The following is a 12,787-nucleotide window of genomic DNA, read 5'->3' on the forward strand; positions in this document are numbered from 1 at the left end:
AGAGAAATGAATACTTTATTTCAGCAAAGATGCATTAAATTGTTAAGTGATATTAAAGACATTTTGTAATGTTACAAACGATTTCTATTTCAAATAAATGCCGTTTTTTAATATCTTATTATTCATCAAAGAATCCTGAAAAATGTATCACAGTTTCCACAAAATATGAACCAGCACAACCGTTCACTTGTCCAGTAGTTATTTTCATATTTATATGAAAAAAATGAAAAACACTTAAAATATATAATTAAATTATTAAATGGTTAATATACATATTGTTAAATATATTATTCATATACTACAATAAGATAATAAAAGTCTGGAATAGTTTCTCCAATATAATTTTTTTTTTCCAGAATATCAATTCTGCATAAAAATGCATCTGTGGATATTTTAAGGAGGGATTGGATTTCTGAAGGATCATGTGACACTGAAGACGGGAGTAATGGTGCTGAAAATTCAGCGTTGCATCACTGGAATAAATTACATTTTAAAATATATTCAAATAGAAAAACGTTATTTTAAATTGTAATAATATTTCACAATATTATTGTTTTTTACTGTATTTTTGATCACATACATACAGCCTTGGTGAGCAGAAGAGACCCTACATTTTTGAACAGTAGTGTATTTCCCAGTTTCACAGCAAGTTAGTAATATGATCAACTAGCTAACCATTCTGAACCATTCCTAGAAGCAACAGAAAAGAGTTTGGTCAGTTTTTGAGTATATTTCAGACTGAAATGGTTGTCAGCTCTATGCTGTTCAAAACCTGCTTCTGAAAGCCCTGAAGACAAACTCCCTCAAGGCCATCGACTGTAAAACATCTAGTCAGACAAGAGTGACGTTCACCCCCTCCCCACACACACACACACACACACACGCGCTCGGATATCCGTACACAATAGCACCCTTTAATAAGTCAGCATTCTCCTCTCCACCACATATTCTTCACCATGACTGATTGCACTTTTATCCCTCTCGCTCGATGCCGACCGCTTTGGATGAAAAGTTCTTGGCTTCAAAGAATACAAGACAACATGAACCGGCTTTCGTTGATACTCTCGATTTAGTTGGCTGCAGACGTCCCCAAGAATGGCCGCGCGGAAGAATGCAAAGAGAGAAATGTATTGATGGACTTGGATCTTTTCAGAAGGGCCTTCAATGCACATACTGGCAGACAATAGGAGCTCGGCACTATGTAGAAAGACGGCACTGAATTCTCAGGGGAATTCAGAAGGATGTATGAGCTCTAGTGCGCTGCAGTCGACCATAAAAGACACGTGGATAGCTAATTGTCCTTTTTTGATCTTTAGCCTTTTTGATGGCTGTGTTCTGCTACTTTCTAGTACAGTTCCCTTTTGCAAACGTCAAAATGTATTTTTATGTGCATCTACTTGTTACCTATAAAATTTAAATCAGTGTTGATGTATTTACAAGTGATTAAAGTTGATATTCAAATGTTATTTCCCATTTTTCTATAGTATAAAAAACATTGCATGATCATAGGGAATGGGAGTGGTTGCAAGGGTATCGGTCTATAGCAAAGCAGCCCAATCTCAAAAATCTACTATTCCGGTCTCTAAATATGCAAAATCCAGCCATTTCAATGGGAATTCGTAACGATCAGGAATTCCGCCGAAGGGTTAAAAATTTCCACACAGATTTTACATCAGGTTAAAAATGGTCACATGACTTTGCACCGTTGATCAACTGGAAGCTGCTTGGTTTGAAAGTGATCGCTACGATACAATAGATGGAGCTTTTTTGCCCTTGAAATTTCGGTGAAACTGGGATTTCTGCGCATCTACACTGTAAAAGAATATTTAAGTAGGGCTGTCAAACGATTAATCGCGATTAATCGCATCCAAAATAAAAGTTTGTGTTTACATAATTTATGTCTGTGTACGGAGTATAATTATTTTCTATATATAAATACACACACATGCATATATATTTAAGAAAATGTGTTATTTATATATAAAATATTTATATATAATATAAATTATATATAATATAAATATATATACACAGTACATACATGCAAATATTTCTTAAATATATACATGCATGTGTGTGTATTTATATATAGAAAATAATTATACACCGTACACACACATGTATTATGTAAAAACAAACTTTTATTTTGGATGCGATTAATCGCGATTAATCGTTTGACAGCCCTATATTTAAGTAAATGGTAAAATAGTACAGACTAAATAAAACAAAGATTATTGGAGTAGGTTTTACAAGAAAATACTATTTCAGCATTTTTACCTGAAAATTTCACATTTAATTCAATGTGTTACTTGCCGTTGTAATTATCTGTGAAATCTATTTCACAGTAAATCCTACACAAAAAAATGTTTTCAGTGTACCAAGTGAAATTGTTCAAATATGTACTGATAAAATGTAGACGTAAAGCTTTACAAAACCAAGCATGCAGGTTTTGTGAAGCCATTTTCCATCTCGATCTTTGTGTGGTTCTTTTCAAGGTCCCATCATTTTACTGATTGTCTTCTACTTCTACTTGCTTTAATTCCATGTTTGTATTGTGCTTTGTTGCGAGTATCCAAGTACATAATGCTTAGCCCTCAGTATTGTACCCTATTCCTCTCTACATTATGCCTTTTGGCATTATTGTTTGTGATTGTATGTTTGCACAGGTATAGAGGACGTAGCATATTTTCAGCATGTTACATATGCTGGTTACATATATGGGTGATTCTTTCCTAATTAGGGGAACTTTTATGTCCATTGGGATGATTTTAAGGAAAACATTTTTTAATAAAAAACATGTTTTTAAAAATAAATTAAATAGGCTTTATTATTTATTCTATCTATATGATATATAAAGAATTCATATTAATTCTGTGTCTCTTTAATTTAATACATTTTCCTGATTTTAAAGTGTTAAAAGTTTACATTTTGCCAAAGTTTCCCAATTTTTATTTCTCTTTAACACAATTATAAAAAGTATTAAAATCAGGGAAATTTCTACTTTGCACTTTTAATCTGAAAAATGAGAGCTTAAAATCACCATGAAATCAAAATAGCAATTCTTATTTTTTATGAAATATTTCAGTATTATGTCATTACCATCACACATACATCTTGATAGTTGTTCAAGTCCATGATCAGATCTTTGTTCTAGGGTTATTATTGTTAGTTTAACGTAAAGCCATAAAACAAATCTCGTTCACAAAAAATGTGAACTAAAATAAAATAATATTTAATAATGTACAAGTTGTCAGGCAACATTTCTCATTTTTGTGTAGTTTAACTTGAAGTGCTAAAATGAAATCAACTCAAACTATTAAATAAAATAAATATATATATTTTTTAAACTAATAAAAATGACAAAGTGAAAACAGAAAATATTAAAATAAATTCTAATTCTAAATAATAACAAAAATGATCAATTATCCTAAATAATGTTTAAAATAGAAAAAAGTCAAAAGTGTCCCTAATTGACTGCATGTGTATTTTGCAGGCCTTCTCCTGGTGGCCAGAGGCGATGGGTGAGCACGCCGAGACCTTCCTGTCGCTCTACACGGTGGACATGGACTCAGCACTGGCCGTCCAGCCACAGGACTCCTGGGACAGTTTCCCGCTCTTTCAGCTGCTCAACAACTTCCTCCGAACAGACCGTGTGTAGTGTTTGTCACCTTTACTTATATAGCGCTTACTGTAAAAAATCACAACTTAAAATTCAACATTAGAATAAGAAATAATGTGTTGTTTCAACTTAAAAAAAGTATGTGTGCTTGCTTGACTTAAAATATTAAGTTTAGTTAACTTAAAATTTGTTGAGAGAACTTAAATATCCAACTAAACTAAAGTTGTAACTAATTGCGGCAACATTATTTTTTACAGTTGTTTCAAAGCAGCTTTACAGTGATAAATAGGAAAATAATGATCAATGATGCAAACAAAATTCAATTCTGCTGTAAAGCGGCTCTAAAAAAAGACAATAGTGTCTTTATTCAGCTAAAGTCACTTCAGTGTAGATTTAATTCAGTTCAATAACTGTGTAAAGTTTATCAGTTATGTAACGAGTTCAGCTATAAGCAATAAGTTTGTCCGCTCTGCATTGTTTCTCCACTCTTCCGCTTGTCCAAACTTCTGATAGCATGGTCTCACTGTTCTAATTAACACCAGTGTTGCTTTGGAGAACAATACTTGTTAGGAGAACAGGTTAACATGCTGCACTGTTATTGGTCAACACACTCATTAGCTATACAGTGTGATCTGTTAGTGGCTCTGGAGGGTTATTCGGCAGGTCACATATCCGAATCCTGCCAAAGTGTCCGACATATCCTGAGCATAGGTCTCTCGTAACCAACAAGAAATGATCCCAGAAAATAGTTTTGAATACTTCATAACGTGAAGTTAATTGAGCGAGGAGCTAACCCTAACTGCAGCCAGTTAAAGATAGTTTTGCGTGACTGTGACATTTGCGACGATAATATAGAGATTTGCTAAGTTTATTTGGAATAGATATGGTTGTTATCTAGGGAGCATGACAATGGAAATGGCAGCCTGTAATAACACAGACAGTTGGCAGAAAGATATAGGAAACTCCCACGCTCTTTCATATACAGTATGAACTTTCTTGAAGAAGACCCCCTCAAATTGCTTTCCTCTGCCCTGTTCTCACTACATTAATCTCACGGAAATTAATTCTAATGAAGATCGATAGCACTTGCACTCAAACATGACAAAAAGTAGAAATCTTAATAAAAAAATAAATAAATTTAAATCATAAATCTCAATGTTACCTTGAACTTTTCTCGACAGATCCTCATTTAGAGTCGTCTACTTAAGTAGCCACTGAATTCATCACATGTTATTTCAAATCCTTAGAACAACCAAATGCCCCTAAGTAGCAGATAACACTTTGTAGGATATTACGAATGAATCTTTCATTTTCCTGATTTTGGACAGGGATTCGTTTCTGTTGCGACTTGAGTGCTTTTACAGTTTTTAGTGCGTGCACATGACAAAAAATTGTGGTGACATTGACACTAAATGCTCAAATGACTTTCATCGTTATTAAATGGTTGGGAATGAGCTCACACACCCATGAGAGTAAAAAGGCTAGTGTTAATGAGGAGGAACAGAGAGATGGGAATTACACTTAATGATGCCTGAGGAGACATGTCTCTCTCTCTCTCTCTCTCTCTCTCTCTCTCTCTCTCTCTCTCTCTCTCTCTCTCACTCTCTCACTCTCTCTCTCTCAGACCTCCATTTCCTTCTAAGTGGTTTAATTACATTGAGTGCATTTACATGTACGGGAGATTGGGGTAAGCTGTGCCACTTTTTACATACACAGTATGTTGTCTACTAGGTGACTAATTGTATTTTAGGGTATCTGCAATAGCAAAAGAAAAGAAAAAACCATTAACATAATTTATTTTTATTTTTTTATTAATGTATATTTTTATGGACTGCTTTCACAGACTCAGATTTTCTATAATTATTAACTTTATAAATCTAAGTTTTTATAACTTTTTTTTATAACATTATAATTGTACAGTGGACTAAAAGGGTCCATTGTACAAACCTTTTCCACATTTTTATTTTTATTTTTATTTTCAAAAAGCAGATAGGAAAAGGTTTAGCCTGTTAACCATCAGTGACGCTGTAGCGCAGGGGTGGGCAAACTACGGCCCGCGGGCCACATGCGGCCCGTTAGGCTGTTTAATCCGGCCCGCCGAGTATTTTAAAAAATTGTCTTAAGATCGCATTAATTTTGCCTTTTTTCTTGCAATACTTTGCGTTATATATATATATATTGCGTTGCATATATTTGACAATTGGAATATCAGATATTGCATGCCATAGCTAACAAATGTAAAAAAGGAAAAATGACATAAAAGCAGATCATCATTCATTCAGCGCTGTTGTGGCTGCGGTGTGTCACGTAACAAGCAATGACGCGTCACCATGGAAACCAAACAGACAGCAACTTGAGCGCATAGACTTGTTGCACGTTAATGTTTTTTCCTTTTTTGGAAACTCAATGAGAAAAAAAAAAGTTTGGTAACCGCTTGCACACTTTAGTTTTTCCTTTGATTTGTCTGCAATTGAGTTTCTTTGCTCCTCTGGATTTGTGGATGTATCCTGCCCGATTCCGTTTACCGACCTTTATCGTCCGGCTTTCGACTACGCTCCCCTGTCTGCCATGTACAGAACCCGTTTTTTTTTTTTTTTTTCATTAAATGTTCTGATCTCCCTTTGCCTTTTATTTTTTATTTTATTATTCTTAAAATAAATTAGTATATTCGTTTATTTCCACAAATGTATGACTTTTGGAAGTGCAAATTGCCATTCAGTTTTAATAAAGTTGAATTAACGTAGGTAATTTTTACTCTTCTAAGTGTACACTTGCAGATGTTTTGTTTCTAATTTACTGTTAGGCCATTAAATAATAATAAGGATAAACAATATTTAAAAAGTATAGGCTATAATTATCTAACATCTTTAAAAATTAACATCAAAACATGCTAAATGGGGGATATCTAGCATAAAAAAATGTATTGTCAGAATGTCGTCTCTCAGTTGTTGAATTTCGCACAGACGTTGCCACACGTTGTCTGTTTGCTCAGCCGATCTTATGAAAGTGCGAATACCACGAATTGTTTTTGTAGTGCATAATATGTTTTCGCGTGCATATGATATGCACTTTATGGCGTATAATAGGCACGCACTCCACACCCCTAATCCTGACCAAGGGGTTTACAGTGTGTAGCATGCACGCAAAAAAACAAACAAAAAAATTTTTTGCCATATAAATGGCACGAGAAATAAAATTTGTGGTATAGATACGCACTTTCATGAGATCGTGCTTCATAATCTGCTACTGGGCCGGCCCTCTGTCAAATTTTTAAAACCCAGTGTGGCCCTTGAGCCAAAAAGTTTGCCCACCCCTGCTGTAGCGGGACACTTGGCATTTTCGTTGCCATATATTTTAGTAATCATCATAAATCGAAAATGGAGATTTTAGCGGGTGCATTTTCGTGATATCAACTTTAAATTTGGAAACCAACTTGGTTAGAAATATTTTAGTGTTCAAATTATTTTGTTAAATATATATTTTGTATAAAATAAAAATTAGTTTCAGAACATTTGCTTTACAGTACAATTAACTCTATTTAAAATACAGTAAACTTCTGTAATGTTTTTACACTTTCATTTTTCATTGTTGTGCTTTCTGCAATAATCTGCTGATTTTTGGTTTGTATTCCAAAGCTTTCATGAGTAACAACCATTTAAGATCAGATCTATGCTCAAAAAAGGAAGGGGGACAGTGAACAGGTAAATGTAGAATATAAATTGGGACCTTTCTAAAAAAACATTGTCATGTGACAAACACAACCTCACCCACAGTTTGCTAGATTATGAGTGTGGCACATCTTACCCCACCCTCCTCTATATTAAAACTGTACAACAAAACATAACTGCTCATTTTACAAACCTTATTAGTAGTTTATGTGCAAATGAGTAGCTCGACAACACCACCGTGTTCACGTGAGATTTTGAAACCATTAAATATGTTATGCAAATAAATTCACTAATTTGTTTTGTTACTTTAGTGTTTAAAACTCTATAACACCTTTGATGACCGGCCTTTTAAAAATTGCTTGTAAATCTTTCGTTATGCTATATTATCACCAAATAATGGAACACAGCACGTGTAGTAACAAGGTGGGGGGAAAAATCCCCAAAAAGTACAAAAATGATCCTGTGTGAGCCAGTCAGTAAGTTTTAGTCCAATCTGATAACATTAAGTAACATTTTCAGGGAAAAGAAAATCTCTCAAAATGACCTGAACACAACATAAAGATCCTAAAGAATGTATATGTTGTATTATTTAAATGTTTTATTTTTTGAACTAAAAAAATAGATTTCTGGAAGTGGTGCTCTAGATATATTTCCACTGCACTACAGCTTTAAGAGGTCTAACAATATTTTGCCTTGTAATACTGGTTGCACATCAGCCGATACATTGTAAAGCCTTCATTCTTCCTTCATGTACTCCAGCTCACCTGTACAATGGAACTTTCCACAAGCACCTCCAGGACCTGTACATCCCTCTAGTGGTGCGCTACATTGACCTGATGGAGTCGTCTATAGCTCAGTCCATTCACCGCGGCTTTGAACAGGAGACGTGGCAGTCTGTGAAGTAAGACCCCGTTCAACCTCACACTAACATGATTTTGCTGTGTGTGGTTTTGTTTTTTTCATCGATTGATTCTCTTTGCTTTTTGGAGAATGCAATGCCGTGTTTGTTTAAACATGTCAGGTTATTAATAGCAGAGCTTTTAACGTGTTCATGTTTCAGAGAATGAAAAGATGATTGGAGAGAGGGAAAAGAATGGAGCCTCCAAGATAGTCGTCCTCCTTTTCCATTAATGCTTTGTACTTTTCTGATTTACTTCAGTTTCCTGTTTATTCTCGCCATATTTAATCTGATGTGAATGAAAACATGGCGGTAGACGTGAAGTCAACTCTGTATGTTGGGTCGTGATCATTCAGTTGACAAGACAATTTCCAGTGGATGCAGAACTTCAGAAAACACTGGTTGTGAAAATTAGACCTTACGTAGGACCTTAAGTCTCATGTTCTGGTGAGATGTTTGGAATCCCAATGTCCCCCATGATCTACATGTTAAAAAATAATAATAATCATCATTTAAAATAATAATTTGCCCATAATCATTTCCTCTGACCTAATCAAAATGCTCCAGGTTTATTATTTATAAATGATAATTATTTATAAATCAGAATAATAACTATTATTACTACTACCTATTATTATTATTTATGATAATAATTTGAAAGAAATTAAAATGAATATTATTATTATTATTATTTATGATCATTTGCTTTTAAGTTCCTCTGACCTAATAAATAAACTTGTATTTTTCCCTCAAACATTTCAAATAATAATAAATTGTCTGAAGTGATTTAATCTGACCCAATTTTCTTATCAAAACACTAAAGGGTTTATTATTATTATTATTCATTTTATTTATACATAATAATATATAGTAATAAAAATAATAGTTATATAATTATTTATTTTTTAATAATAGTTATATAATAATTATATATATATATATATTAATTATTGTTGAAGCTCTAACTCTGATTCACAACAAAGTAGTAGTTATGAACCTTTCAGAAATGTGACTAACATGTTTACTCTTGAGGGGTCGGTTTGACCCCAGCAAAAGACATTAATAAAAAATGTAGCAAAATTAAAAAAAAAACTAATATATATCTTGGGTCTCTTAGACTCCAAACTGAACATGACTCTTAATACAGCACGGCATTGAACAGATTGTATGTCCGTGTCTCACAAGCACATTTTCACAAATGAAATATGCCGTCTTCTCCAACTAAGGCCAATCTCTTCCCCGAGTCTGTCAATGAGCTGCTGCTTCCTTCCCTTCTGATGCCACAGAATGATCAGTCAACCGCTGTTTATTCTGCTCTTCATCTGATGAACTGTCTTATTGTTCGCCTCCTCTCAGTGCTTTCTGCTCTTTCACTCTCTGATCTCTGGCAGGACCATCACCAACAATCTGCCAAGCGTTCCACTTCCCAGGGTTCCCAACCTGCCTCTTAACCTCCCTCAGATGCCCAGCTTCTCGGCCCCTTCCTGGATGGGGCCGCTGTGTGACAGCACGTGTGTATGGGCCAGCTGGGCGCCATCGCTGCTTACTGTTCTTGACATATGCTTATTATAGCTGCAAAGAGGTCACATGACTAGTTAGAACCAGTCTGCAGCCCTTAAAAACACTCAAATATATTGATTGTGGCATATACATTTTAAATGCAGCCTAGAGGATGCTTCCAACTGTTGGCTTTAGTTATTGCTAAAATGTTTTAACAAAAATGAATACACTTTAGCATAATGAATTAGTAACCATTAAAGGGATAGTTCACCCAAAAAGGAAAATTCTGTCATCATTTACTCGCCCTCAAGTTGTTTCAAACCTGTAAGAATTTCTTTTTTCTGCTGAACACAAAAGAAGATATTTTGAAAAATGTCTGTAACCAAACAGTTAATGGACCCCATTGACTTCCATAGTATTTTTTTTTTCCTACTATGGAAGTCAATGGGGTCCATTAACTGTTTTTCAAAATATCTTCTTTCGTGTTCAGCAGAAAAAAGAAATTCATACAGGTTTGAAACAACTTGAGGGTGAGTAAATGATGACAGAATTTTCATTTTTGGGTGAACTATCCCTTTAAGTAACCATAAAGTGCATCTTTAATTGCATGACTATGTGAGTGTTATGTTAGTTTTTGTAGGTTTTTTTTAATGTTTCGTGTCTGTCAGCTTGGGTTGGGAATCAAGAAGTTGTTTTATTCAGAACAGGTTCCATAATTTGCCCCCCCAAAAAAAAAATCTGCTCGTCACGAATGTTTGCGTTCTTCGGCACCGTTGTCCAGGAACCGCTGAATCTACAGCACCACAACAAATGAAAGCGTTTCAGCCGAGTTGCGAGCTATTTCGCACAACAATAAAAAAACTAATAAAAAAAAACTAGCGCAACTTGTGTAATTTGTAATTTGGCAAAAAACTTTAGTCTAAACGAATCAGTCTGCTGAATCACTTGAATCTCGACTTATTGAATCACTTGCAGCTGAGACTGAACCACTTTTTTATTCTATTAAGTCCTTTAAAATGTTACTTTAATAGAAAAATAACTCATTTGTTCTTATGGGTCAGTTTTTTTAATGAATCTGCTATAAACTCATATTTGGTTAAACATTGATCCATCTACTGACATGCTTGAATCTCAACTTATTGAATCACTTTCAGTTGTTGACTGATAGTCACATATAATTACTACTTTTTCTGCTTAATTACTACTTTTTTATTATTGTATTAAGTCCTTAAAAATGGTAATTCGATGAAAAAGAACTCATTTGTTATGAAAAATAGTACTGATTTTGTTTAGTTATATAGTTAAGGCCAATTATATGAGGTTGGGCTTCTTCTAAAGCACAAAAGAATCATTAATGGCATTGTTAAGGAACCAGAATCATTGAATCAAATGATTAAATTGCTTCCGATTCCCATCCCTGTCTCCATCAGAGTGTGATGATCCTGTTGGCGATGTGATTGCTTGAAAACATTGGTGTGATGGTGTTCATTTTAGTGCTTTCTGTGCCAAAGTTGCTTGATAGCTGTTATATACTGTCATTTTTAGGCTTTTTTGGTGTGATTCATCGGTTAAATTTAACACAGTTATGCATTTGATTTACAGCGGACAAGGAGTTAATTTGCCAGATATTTTGTGAGTACCTGAGATATCACATGCTTGTGTTTGGTGTGTGTCGTGCCTATATCCTGTTTTTTAGTCTGAAAGACGACAAATTCACAGAAACCTGTTTAAAAGCTAATTCACATGGACGCCCGAGTCTCCATAAACATTCATTTTCCTTCCTATAGCGAAGCGCCCAGGTATCGTCGGTTCAATCTGCGGAGCGTGAGCGCGTTTACACCCGCTGTGAGCATCTGATGATAAACAGCAGCACTATATTCTCTCTGCCGTCGGGGGTTATCTGGGTAACACTATAGCATAGTGACCTCATACACCAAAATCCAGGTTTATCCCAGAACAATTGGCTTCACTCAAAACAAGATGTAAACAGCGTCGCTCTACAAAAGAAATTCTGACAGATACGAGAGCCTAAATAACGTCGGAAAGTTAAATCGCATCCGTCTCAATTAGCCTGAAGAGTGTGAACTGCAAAAGCACACCAGCTTTCAGGCCTGAAACAGTGTCTGTAGTGGGTGTAGTCCTGTGGGTGTCTGTCAGAGGGGACTCTGTGGTTAGCTGGTTGTTAGATTCGGCGAGAACTTTGTGTTCTCCCTCGGGGAGTCTCTTCAACAGACGAGAAACTGGTCCATTTGTTCACCCTGTGCTGGAGGCGGAGGCGCGCACCCCCGGGGGGGCCCTTACGGACCGTACCGCCGCTAATTAACCGAGTGGGAGCTTGCGCTCGCCCCTTTTAATTGCACAGCGGACTTTGCCAAACGGTTTATTTTCCCGGACCGCCACTTGTGAAGGTAACAGTCTTTTAACAGCAAGTGGACCGAGTGGCCTTTTTTCGTCTCGTCGCGTCACGCACTCGAGCTCAGACTGCGAGTTGTTGTGTCGACTGCGGTTGACACGGTGATGTCGCTCCATCTGTCTCGCTTGGCGGAGATCTCTTGAGCCCCTTCGAACCCAGCGGAGTCGGGACACAACATCAGCGGAAACTGCTCTCGCTCTCGACCTCGACTCCCTGCAGCTTGTAGACTGACAGTCCCGTCCGCTGGGTGCAAGACAACTTGACTTTTACTGAGTCGCTCTCGCACGATTAGTCGTTTGACTGTGCTTTTTTGCAATTTGGGGACGACTTAACTATTCATTGACCATGGAAGGTGTTTTCACATTTGAGTTCTCAGTCTCTGACCCCTTTCATTCATTTACATTAGTTCATTTACCATCATCGTAGGGGTTCCATTAACGTGAGAAGTGCTATAATGAGATGTGAGATCATTTCACCGTTGAGGCCCAAACGTGAAGTGAGTTAAAAAAAAAAGAACCGACATTTTTTATTTGCATTCATGCCGTCTTTGGCCATTAAAATGGACTGAGGTGTCATTTTGGTCTATTTTAATTGTGACTACCCATATTACATATTTGATATAATATTATATTAATTATAATATAATTAATGTATAATTATAATTTTTTATTATTATAACAATATTTTTA

The 12,787-nt window shown here is 35.5% G+C and overlaps 1 protein-coding gene across 13 annotated transcripts in view; it reads left to right on the forward strand.

Moving 5' to 3' along the window:
- Positions 1-12,787, forward strand: part of cadps2 (Ca++-dependent secretion activator 2) — a 148,548-nt gene that overhangs the window by 121,742 nt on the left and 14,019 nt on the right. For 10 of the 13 annotated variants that reach the window (XM_079860242.1, XM_079860234.1, XM_079860239.1 and 7 more), the window contains exons 18-21: positions 3,494-3,650; positions 8,047-8,188; positions 9,577-9,696; positions 11,288-11,317. In XM_079860242.1, the coding sequence (XP_079716368.1) occupies positions 3,494-3,650; positions 8,047-8,188; positions 9,577-9,696; positions 11,288-11,317 (449 nt within the window). The remainder of the gene's footprint in view (positions 1-3,493; positions 3,651-8,046; positions 8,189-9,576; positions 9,697-11,287; positions 11,318-12,787) is intronic. The other 3 variants (XR_013819953.1, XM_079860236.1, XM_079860237.1) reach the window with 1 other exon arrangement.

This window comes from Squalius cephalus, assembly GCF_949319135.1.
Source record: "Squalius cephalus genome assembly, chromosome: 23".
Taxonomy (NCBI): Eukaryota; Metazoa; Chordata; class Actinopteri; order Cypriniformes; family Leuciscidae; genus Squalius; species Squalius cephalus.